This window comes from Temnothorax curvispinosus, unplaced genomic scaffold (genome assembly GCF_003070985.1).
Source record: "Temnothorax curvispinosus isolate PA1 unplaced genomic scaffold, ASM307098v1 QBEX01016261.1, whole genome shotgun sequence".
Taxonomy (NCBI): Eukaryota; Metazoa; Arthropoda; class Insecta; order Hymenoptera; family Formicidae; genus Temnothorax; species Temnothorax curvispinosus.
In genome coordinates, this window is record NW_020226041.1 from 11841 (window position 1) to 29955 (window position 18115).

The window sequence follows — 18115 nt, forward strand, 5'->3', positions numbered from 1 at the left end:
CGCTATTTTTTGTACATTGGAGTAATATAATTTTGCATATTTTTTTCTTATTTAAAAAGAACAATGTTTTAATATTCAGAAGATATGCTGCTTAAACAATATTTTTGTAGATATCACGTAGACAATTAGATTAAAATAACATTTTTTTTCTTTTGCGAAAACTTAATCTGTTTATATTTAATCTGATGTTTATTATTACAATAAATAAATGTATAATTGTACGCTTGTTGGAACCGAGACGAAAATCTAAACAGATGACATAAGACGCGATTGCGTTGAAAATATCTGCATAATCTAATTATTGTCCGTTGGTGTTTAACCCTTATTAAGACATTGGTCAGTTAAAATCGTATTATCGCTATTGTATTGCAATTTTTCGAAGCTTATCAGAGAGATCTGGCGATTATATAATTACAATTTATGCATTATAACATGAATTACAATGCAATAATTATATATTACAGTCATATGCATTGCAACATATAAATAATACAGATAAAAGTCTCATTTTTTTATTTCGCTGTAATTCGCACGTGCTCGTTTTTCGATTCCAGCGTTCGATTCGTGGAATTAAAAAACGAATTAAAAAATTCTGATTAATACAATGGACATTTCGAAACAATCAAAAAGTTCATTATTTACATTAAAGCACTATAGGAAGAGACAATTGTTCATTTCCGTTACTTCTTTTTCCATATACATATATACATAGACATAATATACACATTATAGTCCGACCTACATCTCATCGCATATTGCAGAAACATACTTGACTAACTGTTTCTTTGGAACACTAATGAGGCAGGTGCGAAACGATACGTAAATAACAGGCCGCTTCATACAGAAATTATGAAAATACATATTTGCCACGAACTAAAAATTTGTGCGCAAAGTCTACACAAAAATTTTAAAACGGTTAAACGTTTGGCACAGTTAGCCTGTTGTTGTCGCTACTACTACTGCTGTGAGTAGTATGCACCGGGTTACTAACTTCGACAGACGATCTGCAAACAGAAAGAGAAACGTGCAAATCAGTTACTTGCTAGAAAATATTTAAGGCTCCTGGACGGTCACCACGGCCATATTGAATTCTTACTATCGAGGCGAGGAAAACACCCAATTTTGTTGTGCATGCCATTTTCAAATAAAAAGACATTTCAATAAAACATCACTATAGATCGTTTCAGAACACTTCCGAAATTGACCGAAAACTACCCTTTTCCCTCGACAATAAACAAACAGCTATAAAACGAAGCCTAAACATACGGGAAAAACAGCCGTTTAACGACTATCGAAAGGAGGTGAAAACGTTCCTTCCGCATGCAAATCTTACTTTTCGGTCAATTTTACGACTTTCACGAATACGTTAAACGTTAGAGCACAAGCGCAGAGCGAATAATAAAGAAATAGCATGCACAATAAAATAGGTTGTCAACATGTCACAAAAGACTTCTCCATTGGAGAGAGTTCTTACGATGGTGGCGACGGTACGTCGCCACCGTCAACGCAGAGTTCTCGGCTGACCATATCCAGGGGGCTTAAAAAATTAACAGTAATTAATAGTTGTATTCATATGGTTTGAGTTTTATCGTCAAAGTTTTAAATTCGCATTGCGTGATTTACAAAGTTTTGTAACGCTATATAAATTCAAGATGATTTGGAAATAAACTTCTTCAGTTATTTTAATAATTAGTATCTACATGTTAAGAGAAAATTGTTCTAAAAATTTTAATAATGATTTTAATAATGATACCGCATCCAATTTTTCATTTAGTTTCTCCAAACATATAAGTATAAATTCAATGAAACGCTCAAGTCACGTACCTGTTATGCGTCAAATGACTCTTGACTAAGTCCCCGGAGGTCAACGCGGCCATCAAAGATAGCTCTCCGGCGAGTACGGTGGCGCAAACGATTTTGGCGAGTTTTTTGGCGTTCAGACCGGGTTCCGTGGGATGCGCACCCTTGATCCCCAGCATCGCCAAGCACGCACTTTGCGCCGGCAAACCAGTACCACCGCCCACTGTGCCGACTTCTAGGCTGGGCATCGTGCAGGTAATGTGCAGATCCTTGCCGTCCACACCATACGGTTCCATCACCGTTATACAGTTACTGCTGCTAACGTTCTGTGCTGGATCTTGTCCAGTTGCGATGAAAATTGCGGTCACGATATTTGCGGCGTGCGCATTGAAGCCGCCCATGCTGCCTGCCAAGGCTGAACCTATCAAGTTCTTCTTGATATTGAGCCTGACGAGTTTGCGCACTGAGGTCTTCAGCACGCGCGACACGACGTCCGCAGGTACGATTGCCTCGCTCACCACGGTTTTACCCCTACCCTCAATCCAGTTGACAGCTGCGGGCTTTTTATCGGTGCAGAAATTCCCACTGAGGGAGAGTATCTCCATGTCCGGAAAATAGGTCTGTAACGTCTGCAGAGACCTCTCCGTCCCCTTGGACATCATATTCATCCCCATAGCGTCACCGGTCGGGCCAACAAAGCGTAGATGCAGGTCCCGGCCGGCTACTTTCTGGTCGATCTTCGTCAGTCGAGCAAATCTGCTGGTTTCCTCAAAGCTGTCCTTTAGTTTCTGAAAGTTTTCCGGCTGTTTTATCCACGACATCGCTTCGTACATGCGCTCAATGTTCGGGAATTGCACTACAGGTGCTCGAGTCATCTCATCTTTAATTACGCGAGTTTTCACGCCGCACTTCAAGAGCGCGCGGCTGCCGCGATTTGTAGAGGCCACCAAGCAGCCCTCCGTCGTTGCCATCGGCACGTAGTACTTCTGGTCGTCGATCAGCAACGGCCCGACGCTACCAACCGGTACCGGGACGTACCCGATGACATTTTCGCAGCAGGCGCCAAACACCTTGCTGTAATCGTAGTGTCGGTATGGTAAGTCGGTCATTTCCTCGGTGACTTTTCCGGCGTCACCCACGACGAGACGCCTGATGTCAACACCGCGCTCAAAGTCTCCTACCGCTTTTTCCAACTGGTACGCAGCTATGTCCTTGCGTTTCACCAGTTGTATCACCTCCTCGTTCGTCAAGGCACTGGCTCCAAGCTTATATACACATACAAGAATATATATAATTATATTATACATATACTAATACATTACATATTATTATCTTATTATCTATTATTATCATTATACATTATTTTCTTACCTCTGACTTATATATCTCGAGACAGTCTTCCACGCTCCGGGGAGCTTCGGACTTTTTCGGTGAGTCATTTTCGGAATTGCTCGCACCATGGTATATCGCGTCGGTCTGTACCTCCTTGTCAACGCACTCTACATCGTTCTCATTACCCCAGCCACCACCCACGCCGGACAGAGGAAAGACCGGCTCTTGGGTCGTCGGTAATGTTACGCCAAAATGTTCTTGAAACCACATATTCATCGTGATATCCATATCGTCCAGATTAGTTGAGCCGTCGAGAAGCTTCACTTTTTCTTCCACTGTCATCTCCTTCGCCTCGCCCTCCTCTTCCTCCTCTTCTCGTCTGGCGACCACATCGCTTCTATCCTCGAAGAAGATGAACTTTATCGCCAGCGCTAACACCAGTATCAATATCACAATGTTGTCCGCGCTGGCTGATAGCCAAGTCATTTGGTGTTCCTTCAATTCGGAACTCTCGTGATCGGAACCGTTTACCGCGTCCGAGCTCGTGGATGTCGCTGCCCTTCTCGTCGTGTACTCGGCTTCTTCGCTCTTAAAGGGCCAGCGGCTGTAATATGAAACAGGCAATTAACATAAATCTAAATTATAAATAAATTAAAACAATCTAGATAATTATATAAAGCAGAGAGTAGATATTTTATTACTATAAAATAAAACTCTTCCAATGCAATATGGAAATTATAGATGTAAATGCACAATCCTAACAAGATGACAATTGAGACCGCAAATCGTAATTGTGTGAAAATATTTAAGATAAAAAAAATTATTAGAATGTTTACGTAAAAACTTCCTCAATGTATACACCGCAATATAATGATAGTTATGTTAATGAACAAATGAGAGAAAGTCGTTTTGAACGAAATACGAAGCCCACGAAGCGAACGCAACAACAGTTTTTCGCAAACTAAAACGTATTATAATTCAGAATGATAACCGGTAGCACAACGGAGAGAGAATATTCGAAGTATTCTGTACCACCACCACCACCCTATAATGTCATTTATTTTTGGACTCTCATTTTACTTTGTATGGACGACAGTCCTTTTGTACACGCGTTATTATTAACGTTCTCATGCAATATTAAAATACGCTTTGCCATTCACACGGATCTGGTACAAAAACGTAGCACTCTCGATACTTTATATATTGAAAAATATTTATGTATTGTATAACTACGATTGCATAAAGATGAAATTGTATAACGACATACGTCATGTTGAATTAATACATTTGTTATTTCAACAGTATCAATAAAAAATATTGTAATTGTTAAAATATGACTTTTCAGATTTATTTGTTTTTTGTCAAAAGCGTAAAACCGTGAAAATCCAAGGTTACATCCAAACTAATATATGAGATTTACTTATTTAATTTTTATAATGGCAGTTCGATTAAAAAAAACCGTCACAATTTTTTTCTAAAAATATATTTAGAATTCTATAAAATAGAGTCCATTCGATTTCGCCTCTTATCTTTGTAAATATCCACTCGAGAATATCCGAGACGAGAATGATAAAATTATATATATGAATGACTTTTTCTCCCATTGCGAGATTATTTTGTTCGTACTGCGATAGCCGACAACTCTTTGAAAACGTCCAAACTTCTTGCTCGATAAGATCTTGTTTCCTGTGGAAAGCTTCATTGAATATGGATTCTTCATTGAATAGAAGTCTATATCCAAATGCTAATGTTTACAGATGAACCTGACCTGACGTCAAAATTAGGCGTTACAAACTGTTTGACAAAGACGGCGTAAACATAAAAAAAGTAATGGGGGTCAGATACAATAGCTCTTCGGCCACGATTTCCTGCTCCGCCGCGTGTGTACCATATACATTATCGTACATATAGCCGCTTTATATTCTAAAGTTTGCATCAAGGAAAAGGAGAAGGAAAAGATCCCTTCTTTTTGTTATATCACCACAAGAAACAATAAAAATGTATACCTGTTGGCATGTACTACAAATAGGCCGGCGATCATGATCATTTTGACTCGCTCCACCACAGGATTCGGTTTTTGATCCTCCTCGTTTAACTGCATTATAAATTTGTCTGCGCTCAGTTGGCCCATATTATTACTCCCGCGAGAAAGCTGTAATACAATAGCGTCCTTTACACAAATACAAATTTAATGAGTATATAATATTTATCGCATACGATATTGGACAATTAAATTCTTCGTCTTTTTGGCGATTTTCTAAATTTGGAATCTCGGGGGGCCTTGAAACATTTCTAAAATCTTGCCAAATTCGACGCTTACATTATTCTCAAGTAAAAAAAGAACTTATATGGTATTTGTATAATGATGTACGTTAAATATACTTGATAGCATCGGATTTCTCTAACAATAATGGACCTAATCTTTTAAATCTGTGCTTTTCAACTTTGCTACGTTACGCTTTCTGCGTTTAAAACGGAATACTCGATTTGTAAAAGTACGGGGAAAGGAGTCGTTTCAAATGAGAACATCAAATTGAGCTATACCTCGAGTATGAGCGACAAGCAGGCCGGATAAAACGTCATAAAGACGATGTAGTTGACGATCACCCCGAGGCATGCAAAGGTGCAGAGGATCTCCAGCCTCCTGATGCCCGATAAGGATCCTATGCCGATCAGGAGGGTCTCCACGAGGGTATCCAGAGTGATGGCCGGTCCCAGCAGAGACATGCCGCGCGCGATGTTTGCTTTGACTTCTTCTGGATTCCGCGAACTTAGAGCATACTGCGCCAATGTCGCGGCCTTTGATAGGTCGATAAGAAGCAAAAAGAAAACTAAAGCGTCCCTAGAAGAGTAATAACGTTTCATTGTAATATCGCGCGGATAGAGGAGTCATTATAGTCTCCTCGTATATAAAGCGACGGTAACCGCAACTGCTTACTTCCAGTCTGCGAAATCGCTGCGGCCAAAATTCATCACGCTGGACGTGAATACCACGCTAGACGTGAATACCACGCTAGAGCACACGGTAAACAGGCCGGCGATACCTGAAACGCATACGACAAATCTGTTGAGTATGTGATAATCGAAATTAAGTGTGTTAAATTGCGATGAAACCGACATGATTTCGATGCGAAGGACGTGTAAGGAAAAGACAGGTCGCTCTCGTCGTGTTTCGTTCGTTCACGAGTGAACGGAAGGATTTTTATGTGCAGGGTACCTATCCGTGGGAATATAACTCAGTATTTTATCTCTTTAACGATCTCTCGTCGGTCATTACTGTGTCAATGTCATCGGCGGAACGCAGTTCTGCATTTACGCGGCGCGTGTTCTCGTTGCGAATTAAATTATCTGCACGCATAACGTTACGCGGAGCGTTAAATGGCGTAAAAAGAATTCCCAGTAACCGAATTCAGTAATCGAGCATAACGCACCGGACGAAACGCTGTCACTTTCTATGAGACTTTCACTGTTCGCTGTCGTGGGCTTTCACGCGCCGCTCGGGAGGATCCGGTTTTATCAATGGTCCTGACACGCATAATTATTACGCATTTTGTTCCGAATGGTTCCGTCGTCGACGCACCGGTGTGTATCGATCTGTAGTAATCATGAAAAAAAAAGAAAGATCCTACTTCCGGAGAAGCGTAAAATCGAAAGGAACACTGTTGTCCGATTCGTGCCGTCTGACTCTCTCGCCGCGTGCTTATTTCAGATTCATTTCGTATTTTCGCGAACGGTTTTAATATAAATCGCGTATTTATGATAATTCAATGTATCTATATATAGAGTCTAGTATTATATTTCAAAGTTCAAGGTCTAAAGTTGTTAAATAACACTGTTCCACAAAAGAAAAATGCGCAAAAATGACAATAATAGTTTCCTGTAGTTTTGAGTGCGATAGCGTTTGCCAAATTGTTCTACCGTGTCATAATTTTTAAAAATTTGCAGTTGAATTTGCAAAAAAGACTATTTTAGTGTATTCTGGTATATTATAACTACGATTTGTGTGACGTGTTGGATAAGTTTTGTTACAATCAAAATTAAGCATGTTGTTCAGACTTTCAGCTCTTAAAAGAAATTTGTTGTGTCGATCATGGTTAAAAAGATATTGATGATTAAACATAGATTAACTATTGCTTCAAAGTTGCGACTACATAACCATTACTTACATAAACCATTAACTTATAAAATATTTTTGACAATAATAATAAGTGAATTGGGATCGATATGGTATTCAATCAAATATGTAAACGCCAAAATATTTTTTAATTATGTTAAGGGTTTTTCAGGATGTCTAAATTAAAAAATTGTTTCAGACTCATTTTAGATCCATTTTTTTCACTAAAAAATAGTCCTTTTTTGCAAATTCTAAAAATTGTGGATAGAGCAATTTGATAAATGCTCTATCGTATTCAGCGTTCAAAGGACTATGGAAAACGATTATTCTCGTTCTTGTGCTCAAAAAAAAGAAATTTTTGTTGAACAGTGTAATCTACGAACAGCTTGTACGAATTAAAATTTTCAATTTAATTCTCATACATATGTTTGTCAAGCAACGTAATAATAAACTGTATGACTGTAACGAATGTATGAACAACAACTTTTTGCGATAAAACTTTAATGTTACTGGATAGTTAGAATTAATGGGAAATTTATTGTGCAAATACGTAATCGTCTAAAAACTTATGCAAAACTCAATACATTTTACATGCAGTTTCAATATAAATCATTATTCTATAATGAATTATGTAGGTAATACATAAACAATGAAAGTTGTTTTAAGCGTTATTAATTTTCTTACCTAAAATGTATTTGGATCCCATTTTTTGCAAATTGCGGAACTGATGATAAGTGAATAGCACCGCCAGGCAACGTATTATCGTCATCACTATAATGTCAGCCGCTTTTAGATCCTATCGAACAATATGCATACATTAGGAATTTTTTCTATCAGAGTAGACAAAAAAGTATTAATTAAAAGAAACAATAGCGCACATAAAAATTTTGTTTGATCCAACAGTCAAAATTATTTCATAAGATATAGAAATAATATACAAGGGTCGGTAGTAATTTTTCTCGTCATTATGTCATAAAAATTTCTAACAACACAAATGGATTTCAATGCAACTCACTTCTTCTACAATAAGAAATTAAATATTCAATATAATCACTGCCCTTTGACTGCTATACATATTTGACATACGCGTCAGTTTGAACTGCTCGTGTGACACACTTATGCAACTGATCACAACGCCTTTTAACATAATGCACTTAGAGACTACAAGTAACAACTCAGTGAAATGCAAAAACTTTCTATGGCGCTAGATTCGAAAGAAAAAAAATTAGGTGGCATTACTTTCGTACCGACCCTCGTAAATAAGTATCTTTTAATAATTCGATCTAATACAACATATTCATATACCTATACAAAACATCGTAAAAATCAGGACTTTACGTGACAGAAGTTGACGTCCTTAAGAAAATGATCGAAGCGTGGAATTTCACACGACGATCTCTGCTCACCATAGTATTGCATTTGTTGTGACGGCAGTACGTGGCACCGAGCAAGTCCTCCCCGCGTGCCCCTTCCTGTCCACTTCTAGTCTCCCTGTTATACATACACGCCGTCAAAGTAAAGATCGTCACGATCACCTCCAAGGGATGACCGGCGCAGAACCGGCCCAGTTTTTCGAATACGTGAGCCAGCATCTTTGATGGCTCTCGTGAAAAAAAAGTTCTTCCGAAATCTGCAACATATTGATCGCGTGTTTCAAATCTTAAGGACTTATCGAGGGAAAAGGAGAAAAGACGGGCGATTTTAAAGATTCATCGCGCGCTTCTTTGGTCAATCCTGATGAGTAGCGATCACGAAACTTTTATCATTCTATTGGTGTTGAATAGAAGGAGATATATAGTCATATGAAATTTTTCACTTTTCACGTTTCCGAAAGTTTCTAGGGGAAAAGTTACGCGATCGTTGCCCTGGAGTCAATTTTTTCCTTAGCGAAAATATTAAAGGGAATCGTCTTTTATCGCACAATTTCTCGCACTCAATATATCAGCTTGCGACGGTCTTTTTTTACACCAGAACTCATTCAAACACATTTATTTCTTAAATTCTCTTGGTTTACTTTCCATTTATTTCGATGAGAGATCGTGAGAATTGACTGGTTTCTTTCGAGAGTGAAATAATATATGCGTGATCGCGCGCGTCTATGCCGACATGTAATTTGCATGCGGCGCAGACGACGACGCCCAGGTTTGGGGAAAGTGACCGTTGCATCACTTTTTCGAGTGTCAACAAATGTATAATAGCTTTTAGCCAATTAACTTATATAATTGTTATGTGATTGCCGAATTCTTCAGCAATTCTATACCTGTTATCCGATCTTATACAAGTTATTCTATACCTGTTATCCGAAGTTATTTTTTATGTCGTATCACGTCGATTTTATCGCGCGTTCTACATAAAACGAAATATAATTTTCTATCTCTCTATGTGTGTGCTTGTGTGAAATAAAGTTATAAAATACTTCTCAGAAATATTTTATAACTTTATTTCCATATTATTTCGTATTTCTTTCATACAAGCATACACGTAGAGAATTAGAAAAACGTTATTATATCATTATGTCGTTCTATGGAACGCGCGTACAATCGACGTGCAACGATATGAAAAATAACTGCGAATTGTATAAGATCGGATACTAAATAGATTTGTTGAAAAATTCGGCAATTATATAAGTTAATTACATTAAAATACATTAAAATAATGTTGGGAAATCATTAAAATCGAAAGTGCTGAACAATGTGGTTACGATACTTTTTATTGATGTCATTAAATGGGGTACTCGGAATAGCTCAGTAATAAGTACGGTAATAATGTTTTTTCACTTAATTTTATAAAGAGATTATGTGTATGTAAAATTATGTATATACATGTATAAACTAGTAGATTTTCAAGCTATACAAATAAGATGTGCGGTATAAATTTACATATCGTATCTATTCTCATTGTCTCTTTGTCTTTTACTCCCACTGCTTATTGTCTACCGTTTGCACAAGCTCTATGTCGATTTACATGTATTTTGTTTATTTTCTTTGTCACTCTCATCTTCATAGCATCTGCATATCGACTGCCCGAAAGAAATTTACGGGATTACGCAAAAATAGAAAAAATGAAATCTGAATCTCATGAATATATTACGACATCGTTAAGATAATTCGAGTTTGCGAAAAATCCGTCCTAATGCGTTCTACTAGACTGGCCAGTTAAACGAAATCTTTGCAAGAGTTGGATGACAGCACGGAGGGATCGACCGATAACACTGTTACAGCGAGTTACGAAATCGTATTCTTGAACATCTTAAGCAGCCCGGTTCGCTTTCTAGTTGATCGTTGCCTCCCGAGGACAAAAAAAATCGTTGAGAAAAAAGTCAAGCGGACTTGGTTCCACATAAATGTGTCATTCCCACATTCGAAACATCGAATCAGTAAGTCCTCGAGGGGTGAATCGGATGGAAGGAACGCATGCTCCGCAGGGTGACCCTTTAATCGCGGGCAAAGTACAAGTTCTAGGGCGTCCTGTGTAACGCATCTGTCCGGATAGCCGAGATCTTTTTATGCATACAATAATGATACAGGTTGTCGACTACGGAGAAAGAGCACTAATTCACCGGCGTGACTCGAAATGTCTGTCAAGGTCGGTGACTTTCCAAGTGTCGAGAAGTACTCGCGCGAGTATTTCTACACACCTGACTGATCATTATCCTCTTCTCAGTTTTAACAACTATCGCGGAATTTACTTTTCTCGCTGGCTACGATCTGTGCTCTTTATACGAAAGAGTATATATTGTCGCCTGAAAAATTGTCACGTTTACATGAATTAATTAAAATCAATTAACACAGGTTATATTATTGACCAAACTGACATTTATTTTTATTCCGTTAACTCAAAGTGAGTTAACGGAATAAAAATAAATGTCAGTTTGGTCAATAATATAACCTGTGTTAATTTTTCACTGACAAAATAAAGAATTTTGAATAAAATCAATTAAATTAATTCTTCGATACAAAACAAATAAATTAATTACATTTGCATAACAATATGCAACTTTTTCACCACGACTCTTTTTCTTAAAAATAAAATTTATTAGGCCTTTCAAAAGTGACAAATTTCTTTAACAGCAATTTGTTATCGTTTATCCTATATATAGTTTTAATATGTATATGTATATCGAACGTAATATATATGGAGAGAGATAAAAGCCATAGATAGTGATGTAAGTCAAATTTTTTTAAGTATTGACTCGTGTGCATAGATGCAATTTATATATTGTATATATTGCAACTATGCACACGAGTCAATATCTTAAAAATTTGACTTAAATTACTATGACTTTTATCCCTCCATATATATATATATTTTACTCTCAATAAACTTATTGCGCACAATTATAAATAGAATGGTAGAAGATAATAGTGAAAATTATAGTGATACTGTAAGTAAAATCAGATCTATAAAAAGCTCATGCGATAGAACATCAAGATGAAAATATCGCAAAATATTTATAATTTTTCAAACTCTTTAATATTGTCACGTATTCTCTGTAGAAAACTTATATTTTTCATTTTAGACATATTTATATATGTCAGCAATGTAATTATTCGCCTACGAAATGGCAATGTTGCCGATAGATCGGAATGAGAAACGCTTAAAAATAAATTGGTTGACCGTGCTGGAAAGGATTAGTTACACATGTTAATTGATACACACCTCTTAAACAGGTAATGCAGGTTTGATTGGCAGTCGCTGCATGAAACATGCATCGCTAATTATGCAGGGAACCATGTATATTGATTACCTTCGAAATTTCTTTCGCTTTAGAGCCGGTTGTTCCAACCTGTTGGTAAACTAACTAATAGTTAAATCATATGTCTACCTTTATCTAATTTAAAGGAAAAACAAAGCACATATATGCTTTAACTATTAGTTAGTTCACCAACACATTGGAACAACCGGCCCTTAAACTTGAAACGAGATAAATATAATATGAGAGCCGCGAAATTATCAGTTGTATAATATTCTTTTAAAAATCGACTTGTTGCATAAACTTCGCAACCGTGTGGAATATATTTAAAAAGAAAATAAAACATCTCAATGAGCAATAACTTTATAAGTGTTTCTCGTAAAAGATTTTAAATATTTCTTTATATTTTGTATATAAAAAAAAAACATAAAATAATTTCCATCACATTTTATCATAATTATCACAATATATAAGTTGTAATTCTGCAAATAAAAATATAGCTATACATATCTGCATTGTCATTTATATTACAAAATATAATACTCATTGAATTAAATTATGTTAAAATGCGACAAAAATTATATCGGATAAAAATAAAACATAAGTAATAAACGATCGCATCGCAAGTAAAAAGCGAGTTAGTTGACACAAATTCCTCTTTCAGTTTCAATTGCTCGAGGACTATCGGCTTCTCGAGAACACAAAAAGGGACATTCCTTTTACTCAATCCTCGATATCTGTAATCGAGAGAGAAAGTGCGTGCGTATATTCCTCGGACGTTCTGCATATTCTACTTTTTTCTTCTCTCTCTCTCTCTCTCTCTCTCTCTCTCTCTCTCTCTCTCTCTTTCGTACTTCCCTTTTCGTCAGTCATAGTGTATTTAGAGGCGAATTTTCCCGTACTTTACTATATACGCTGAGGAATCGCTACTTTCTTTACTTCTTCACGTTCCAGGAACGTTCACTACTCTCCTGGCGCATTAATGCAACGTTGCTCACTTTTTCCGCGATACGTTTCTCTCCCGCGACCGGGTGACCCTGAAGTAAATGAAATTTACTTTCTTCGACGAAGCGCAACGAATAGTGCGTGCTCCGGCGCGTCTCTCTATCATCCCTCTCCCTTTCTTTTTTTTTCCTCGTGTCGGAGCGACTAATGAGTAACCGGGGCATACTCTGACACTAATAAGATTGACCTGCGAAAACTGATGAATGTCCCAAGAAGCCCAGAAGGTCCCGTGGCAAATGTCTATTTAAGATAATCGGAAGTCCGTCTCTGACGAATAAAGGTCCTCGCACAATGCCAGGCAACAGGCAATAGGAACAGGGAATAACACAGGCAATAGATCTTCAACCTATCGAAAGCCATATTTCTCTCAATCCATTCTGTTCCTATTCCCTGTTTCTATTGCCTGTACTATTGTGTTCTGACCTTAAACCCTCAACGAGCTCCTCTAATTGTAAGGTTCTGGCGCGGAGCCCGAGTCCGAACTTGTGCTCCGAGCGATACGTATCTTTATTACAGATATTTACTTTGCATGTACATGGTTCCTAATTGGTTCATAATTAATTAGACCCTGCAGTTTCACAAATGTCGGTTAGCTTTAGATTAACTCACTCTTCGTCTCTTTCTAAGGGGGACGTTTAGAAAGAGACAAAGAGTAAGTTAATCTAGGGCTAAAAGTTAATCGATGTTCGTGGGACTGACCTTTAGACAGCTAACTAACAAGCGGTGCTTTATCTCTTTTTTCGACAGTCATACGTAAAAGATCAGTTACGCAATTTGTCTTTCGTTAGCGATAGTTGGTCCTCAGCGAGAAAGCAACACTTTTTTTTAACTATATATACGGACGACGTTCGATCGAAAAAGAATAAAATTAGAAGTTTGCAAATTCAACGACTCTCGCTTATGAATATGTATATTGTATATGTATATTCTATTTTCGCGTCGATGCTCGATTACAATCTGCGGAATCTAAAATATGATTGCAAAATTGATAATAAACGTAGAATATGCCAAGCGAATGCGGTTTGTATTGTTCGAGTAAAATTTTATCTTAACATATTTAATTTTTAATAAAAAAAGACATTAAACATTAAATATAAAAATATCTGTGTGAACAATCAGACACTGAATTTTCATTGAGGGCGGATTGATTTACAATAAAAAAAAAACAGTAATAGAAAATGAATTAAGTTCTGACGTTAATAATAAATAAAGGCATATAGACTTGGTTGAATTTTCTCTGTTAACAAATATGTCTTTCAAGCTGTCATATAGTATCTTATTCCCAGAAATAAATCATTAATTTACCGATATAAAAGTTAATTTATATATTCAGACGTGAGAACGACCAGGTTTTCACATCCAGCGATGAATGAAGGTAACTTGAATTCGTAGTTCAAATTCAAATTATATTCGATTTGACAATGAGTCATTTTTAACAATTTCTATAGGTCACCACTGCTCCTTGTCAGTATATCATTAATTTAACTAAAACAATAGAGTTAAAATAATCCTGTTTTGTGTTAAAATAATAAATTTCGACACACATGGTAGTTAAAAATAACAAAATGTTATTTAACTACTCAAGGTTTAAATTTCATCCTTTAATATTTAATAGTATAAATATACTTATATTTAATACGCATAGATTGTAGCCATTATGAATTAAAATTAAATTCTAATTTGCTTGACTCATATGTCATAAGTATTTATAAGAATTTCATTTATATAAGAACAAAGGAACTGAACACTTTAACATTTAATATTTAATATTTAATAAAATATATTTTCATCAATACCCCTTATCTGGAGACAAACAATACTTACCTCTGTAAATATACAATATTTAATAAAAGTATAAGTATTGTTTGTCTCCAGATAAGGATTCGTTCATTTCGTCTCGGGAATTCAATTTTTAATAGTTTAATCAAAATAATTGATTGTATAAACGTTAAAGATAGATCAAAGGTATATTCAGCGAAATAGAAATTAACGCTGTATAAGCTGAGTAGCACACAGTATCCGTACTGTTCGGAGTACCAAAGTATAGATATATTTGGATTGCAGATATCCGATCGGAAGACATCAAGTAGAAAAATTAACAGTCGAAAAATAATACGGAAGCCGCACGAATACATACCTTATTTGAAAATAAAATAACAATCCGTGGATTTTCAATCCGATATCCGGCGCTGTTGCGCACGGTTCGACGCCTGGCGACGGCCAAAATATTATTTTCTCGAAGCGTGTCTTATCGATCGCCCGATTTTCCGAAATCTTTGCCTATGATCCCACGAAGTCGACGAGATAAACGCGTGTGCGAGCACGTCGACTTCTCGACGATGAAAATATTTCAACGTCACGTTCGCAAGGATCCGTAACTGTTCCCACGAATTCGTCGAACGACTCAACTATGTAGGAAGAAGCGGAAGAACCGCAAACGGAGCACCCGGCCACCCGGCGATAGGCACGTAGAGAGACCAAGTGTCGATTTTGATCTGCGGCCTGACGCTGTAGACGCGAGAGATATAAAGCCTCCCTCCAAATTATAAGGCGCCCACCGACTAACTGACTTGACGTCAGGTCGGTCACCGTCGGCCGTGAACGACGCTCACAATTGCCGCCGCGTTGCATTCTCGGCCGTCTCCGCGCGCGCTCGATTGCACTCGGGGGATGGCGCGCAGGCGCAGACGCGTCCAGTCGCGTGCACGCACCGACCCGAATGGCGCAATTTTCATGCGATTTGTGAAATTTCTCGATCTGCTGGAAAAAATGTTTTCAGATGAATCGACGTATCCATGGTTTCTTCATTCCGACACGTCCGGACACGCGTTTGAAAATTCGTCGCTTCGATAACAATATCTAAATGAACAACGTCGATATGCGATACATCGAAAGTCGCGCGCCGAGACTTTAAATATTCAAATTCGTTACGCGAACGATATAAATGTAAAACAAGTGAAAGATAAGAAGACATTAAAGGTGCCAATTCATGAGATGCTGAATATTTAGCGTCGTCGCTGAATCGTCGTTAATCGTCCCAGTACAATCAAACATAGACTTCGAAATACGTAAAATATTAATTACTTTCAAGTAATAATATTTTATGGATACATATATAAGGGCTGGTTGTTCCAGACTGTTAGTAAACTACCTAATAGTTAAATCATATGTATGTCTTTGTTTATCCTTTACATTGGACAAAGATATAATAGACATGTGATTTAACTATCAGGTAGCTTACCAATAGGTTGGAACAACCGGCCCTAAATAAAAGATATTATTTCTGAAGTTTTTTGCTTGCTGAAAATGAGCGTCGAGCGTCAACGTGAAGAGGCACCTTTATGACCTCACCAATCGATAGCATAATCGAGGCATAGCAATAAAATATTTTTTATTAAATATTAAATATTGAAGTCTTCACACAGTTTCTTTTTTTTTCTAAGTAAAATTCTTATCATACTTATGACGTATGAGTCGCGCAATATAAAAATTTAATTTTAATTTATAATGGCTATGTATCCATACGCATCATACATACAAGATTTATATTATTCATTTTACGAGTGCGTTTTTAGATAAATTCGGCGATCGTCTCAGAATAAAAAAATAGAGATTTTTTATATACATATAGATATGTAAATCTGTGGAAAACATTGTAAATTTTTTTCCAACGTCATTATTCACGTAGCTATTGTACATACAATCTATGTGACGTTTTCCGTAGATTTATATAAATAATTTATGACCATTGGTTTAAACATTCGAAATACTTACTATACATGCTGTACCAACAAAAATTACTATAGTTGCAAATAGCTGTTGTTACGAATTTAGTGGGGCCTTCTACTATAATACAATGGAGATAAAATAATAATAGTAAAAATACGTAATAACATAAGAAATGGAGGATCCTCTATCGGACGATTTATTATTGACGTACCTATAAGATGCTAGAAAATATATAATATAATAATGCCGATGAATTTAGATAATCAAAATATGTCAACAAATTGCGCGCTATTTTGGTTAAAGAGGTTGGTTGCCGTCACGTTGCAGCGGAGCAGGAAAAAGCCTATATAGGTGTGTTTTCGTCACGTAAAATAAACGAGTTTTAGCAAATGAATATGAGAATCAGTACGAAAGTAATGCCTCCTAATGTTTTTTTTTTTAAATCTGGCGTTATAGAAAATTTTGCGCTTCAATGAGCGCTGGTGTTGAGTGGTATTGTGGTCCTTTACGTGAGTTTGTCACACGAGCAGTTCGAACTGGAGTACCTATGTTTCAAATGTGCGTAACAGACAAGAAGGACGGTTGAATTTCTCATCGTGGAAGAAGTGAGTTCCAATGGCTGCGTTCAGCGGAAAAAGCGGCTCAATAATTTTTTTATTATAATTGGTTTCTACCCTTGGATCCAGGGAAGAACTAAAGGCAAGGTCCAATATTTAAAAAAAATTACTGATCGCTTGCCGAGTCGCTTTTTCTGTTGAACGCAGCATTGAAATTCATTCGCATCTCAGAAATGTTTATGTTAATATCATTTTTGAAATACAAATATTGGATCCAGGAAAGAACTAAAGGCAAGGTCCAATATTTAAAAAAAATTACTGATCGCTTGCCGAGTTGCTTTTTCTGTTGAACGCAGCATTGAAATTTATTCGCATCTCAGAATTGTTTATGTTAATATCATTTTTGAAATACAAATAGATTTCAATAGGACTCACTTCTTCCACGGTAAGAAATTCAACCACCACCCTTTGTCCGTTACGCACATTTAAAACACACGTCACTTCAAACTGCTCGTGTGACACATTCATGTAAATGATCACAATACCACTCAATATAACTCAACTAGAGACTTCAAATAACAACTCATTGAAACGCAAAATTTTATATGGCGTGAGATCGGTGAGATTCGAAAGAAAAAAATTAGCGACCATTATTTTCGTACCGACCCACGTATGTGGAATGCATTTAATTAGCTGATTTTTAAGGTTTTAAATCGTTGTTTGTGTAATTAAAACTCAAATATGTTATTATTCACGTTGAAATGTGGCAATTTTGTTGTATTTTTATAATTTCTTTGTAACTGTGTAGACAAATCATTTCAGTCTTCGTAAAAGTTTCAGTCCTTCCTCAAATATGTAAAGAATTATTTACTTATTTTCATTAAA

General features: G+C 36.6%; 1 protein-coding gene across 1 annotated transcript; it reads right to left on the reverse strand.

Annotated features, from left to right (window-relative positions):
• Window positions 1-143: 143 nt before the first annotated feature.
• LOC112466482 (3-hydroxy-3-methylglutaryl-coenzyme A reductase-like) lies at window positions 144-15490 on the reverse strand. The gene is made up of 9 exons (XM_025034581.1): window positions 15082-15490; window positions 8653-8876; window positions 7931-8042; window positions 6071-6176; window positions 5677-5974; window positions 5139-5284; window positions 3172-3736; window positions 1825-3065; window positions 144-1004 (listed from the first exon to the last, which is right to left on the reverse strand). Exons 2-9 carry the CDS (start codon window positions 8836-8838, stop codon window positions 917-919), a joined length of 2742 nt encoding a protein of 913 aa, XP_024890349.1. The 5' UTR covers window positions 8839-8876; window positions 15082-15490; the 3' UTR covers window positions 144-916.
• Between the last annotated feature and the right edge of the window lie 2625 nt (window positions 15491-18115).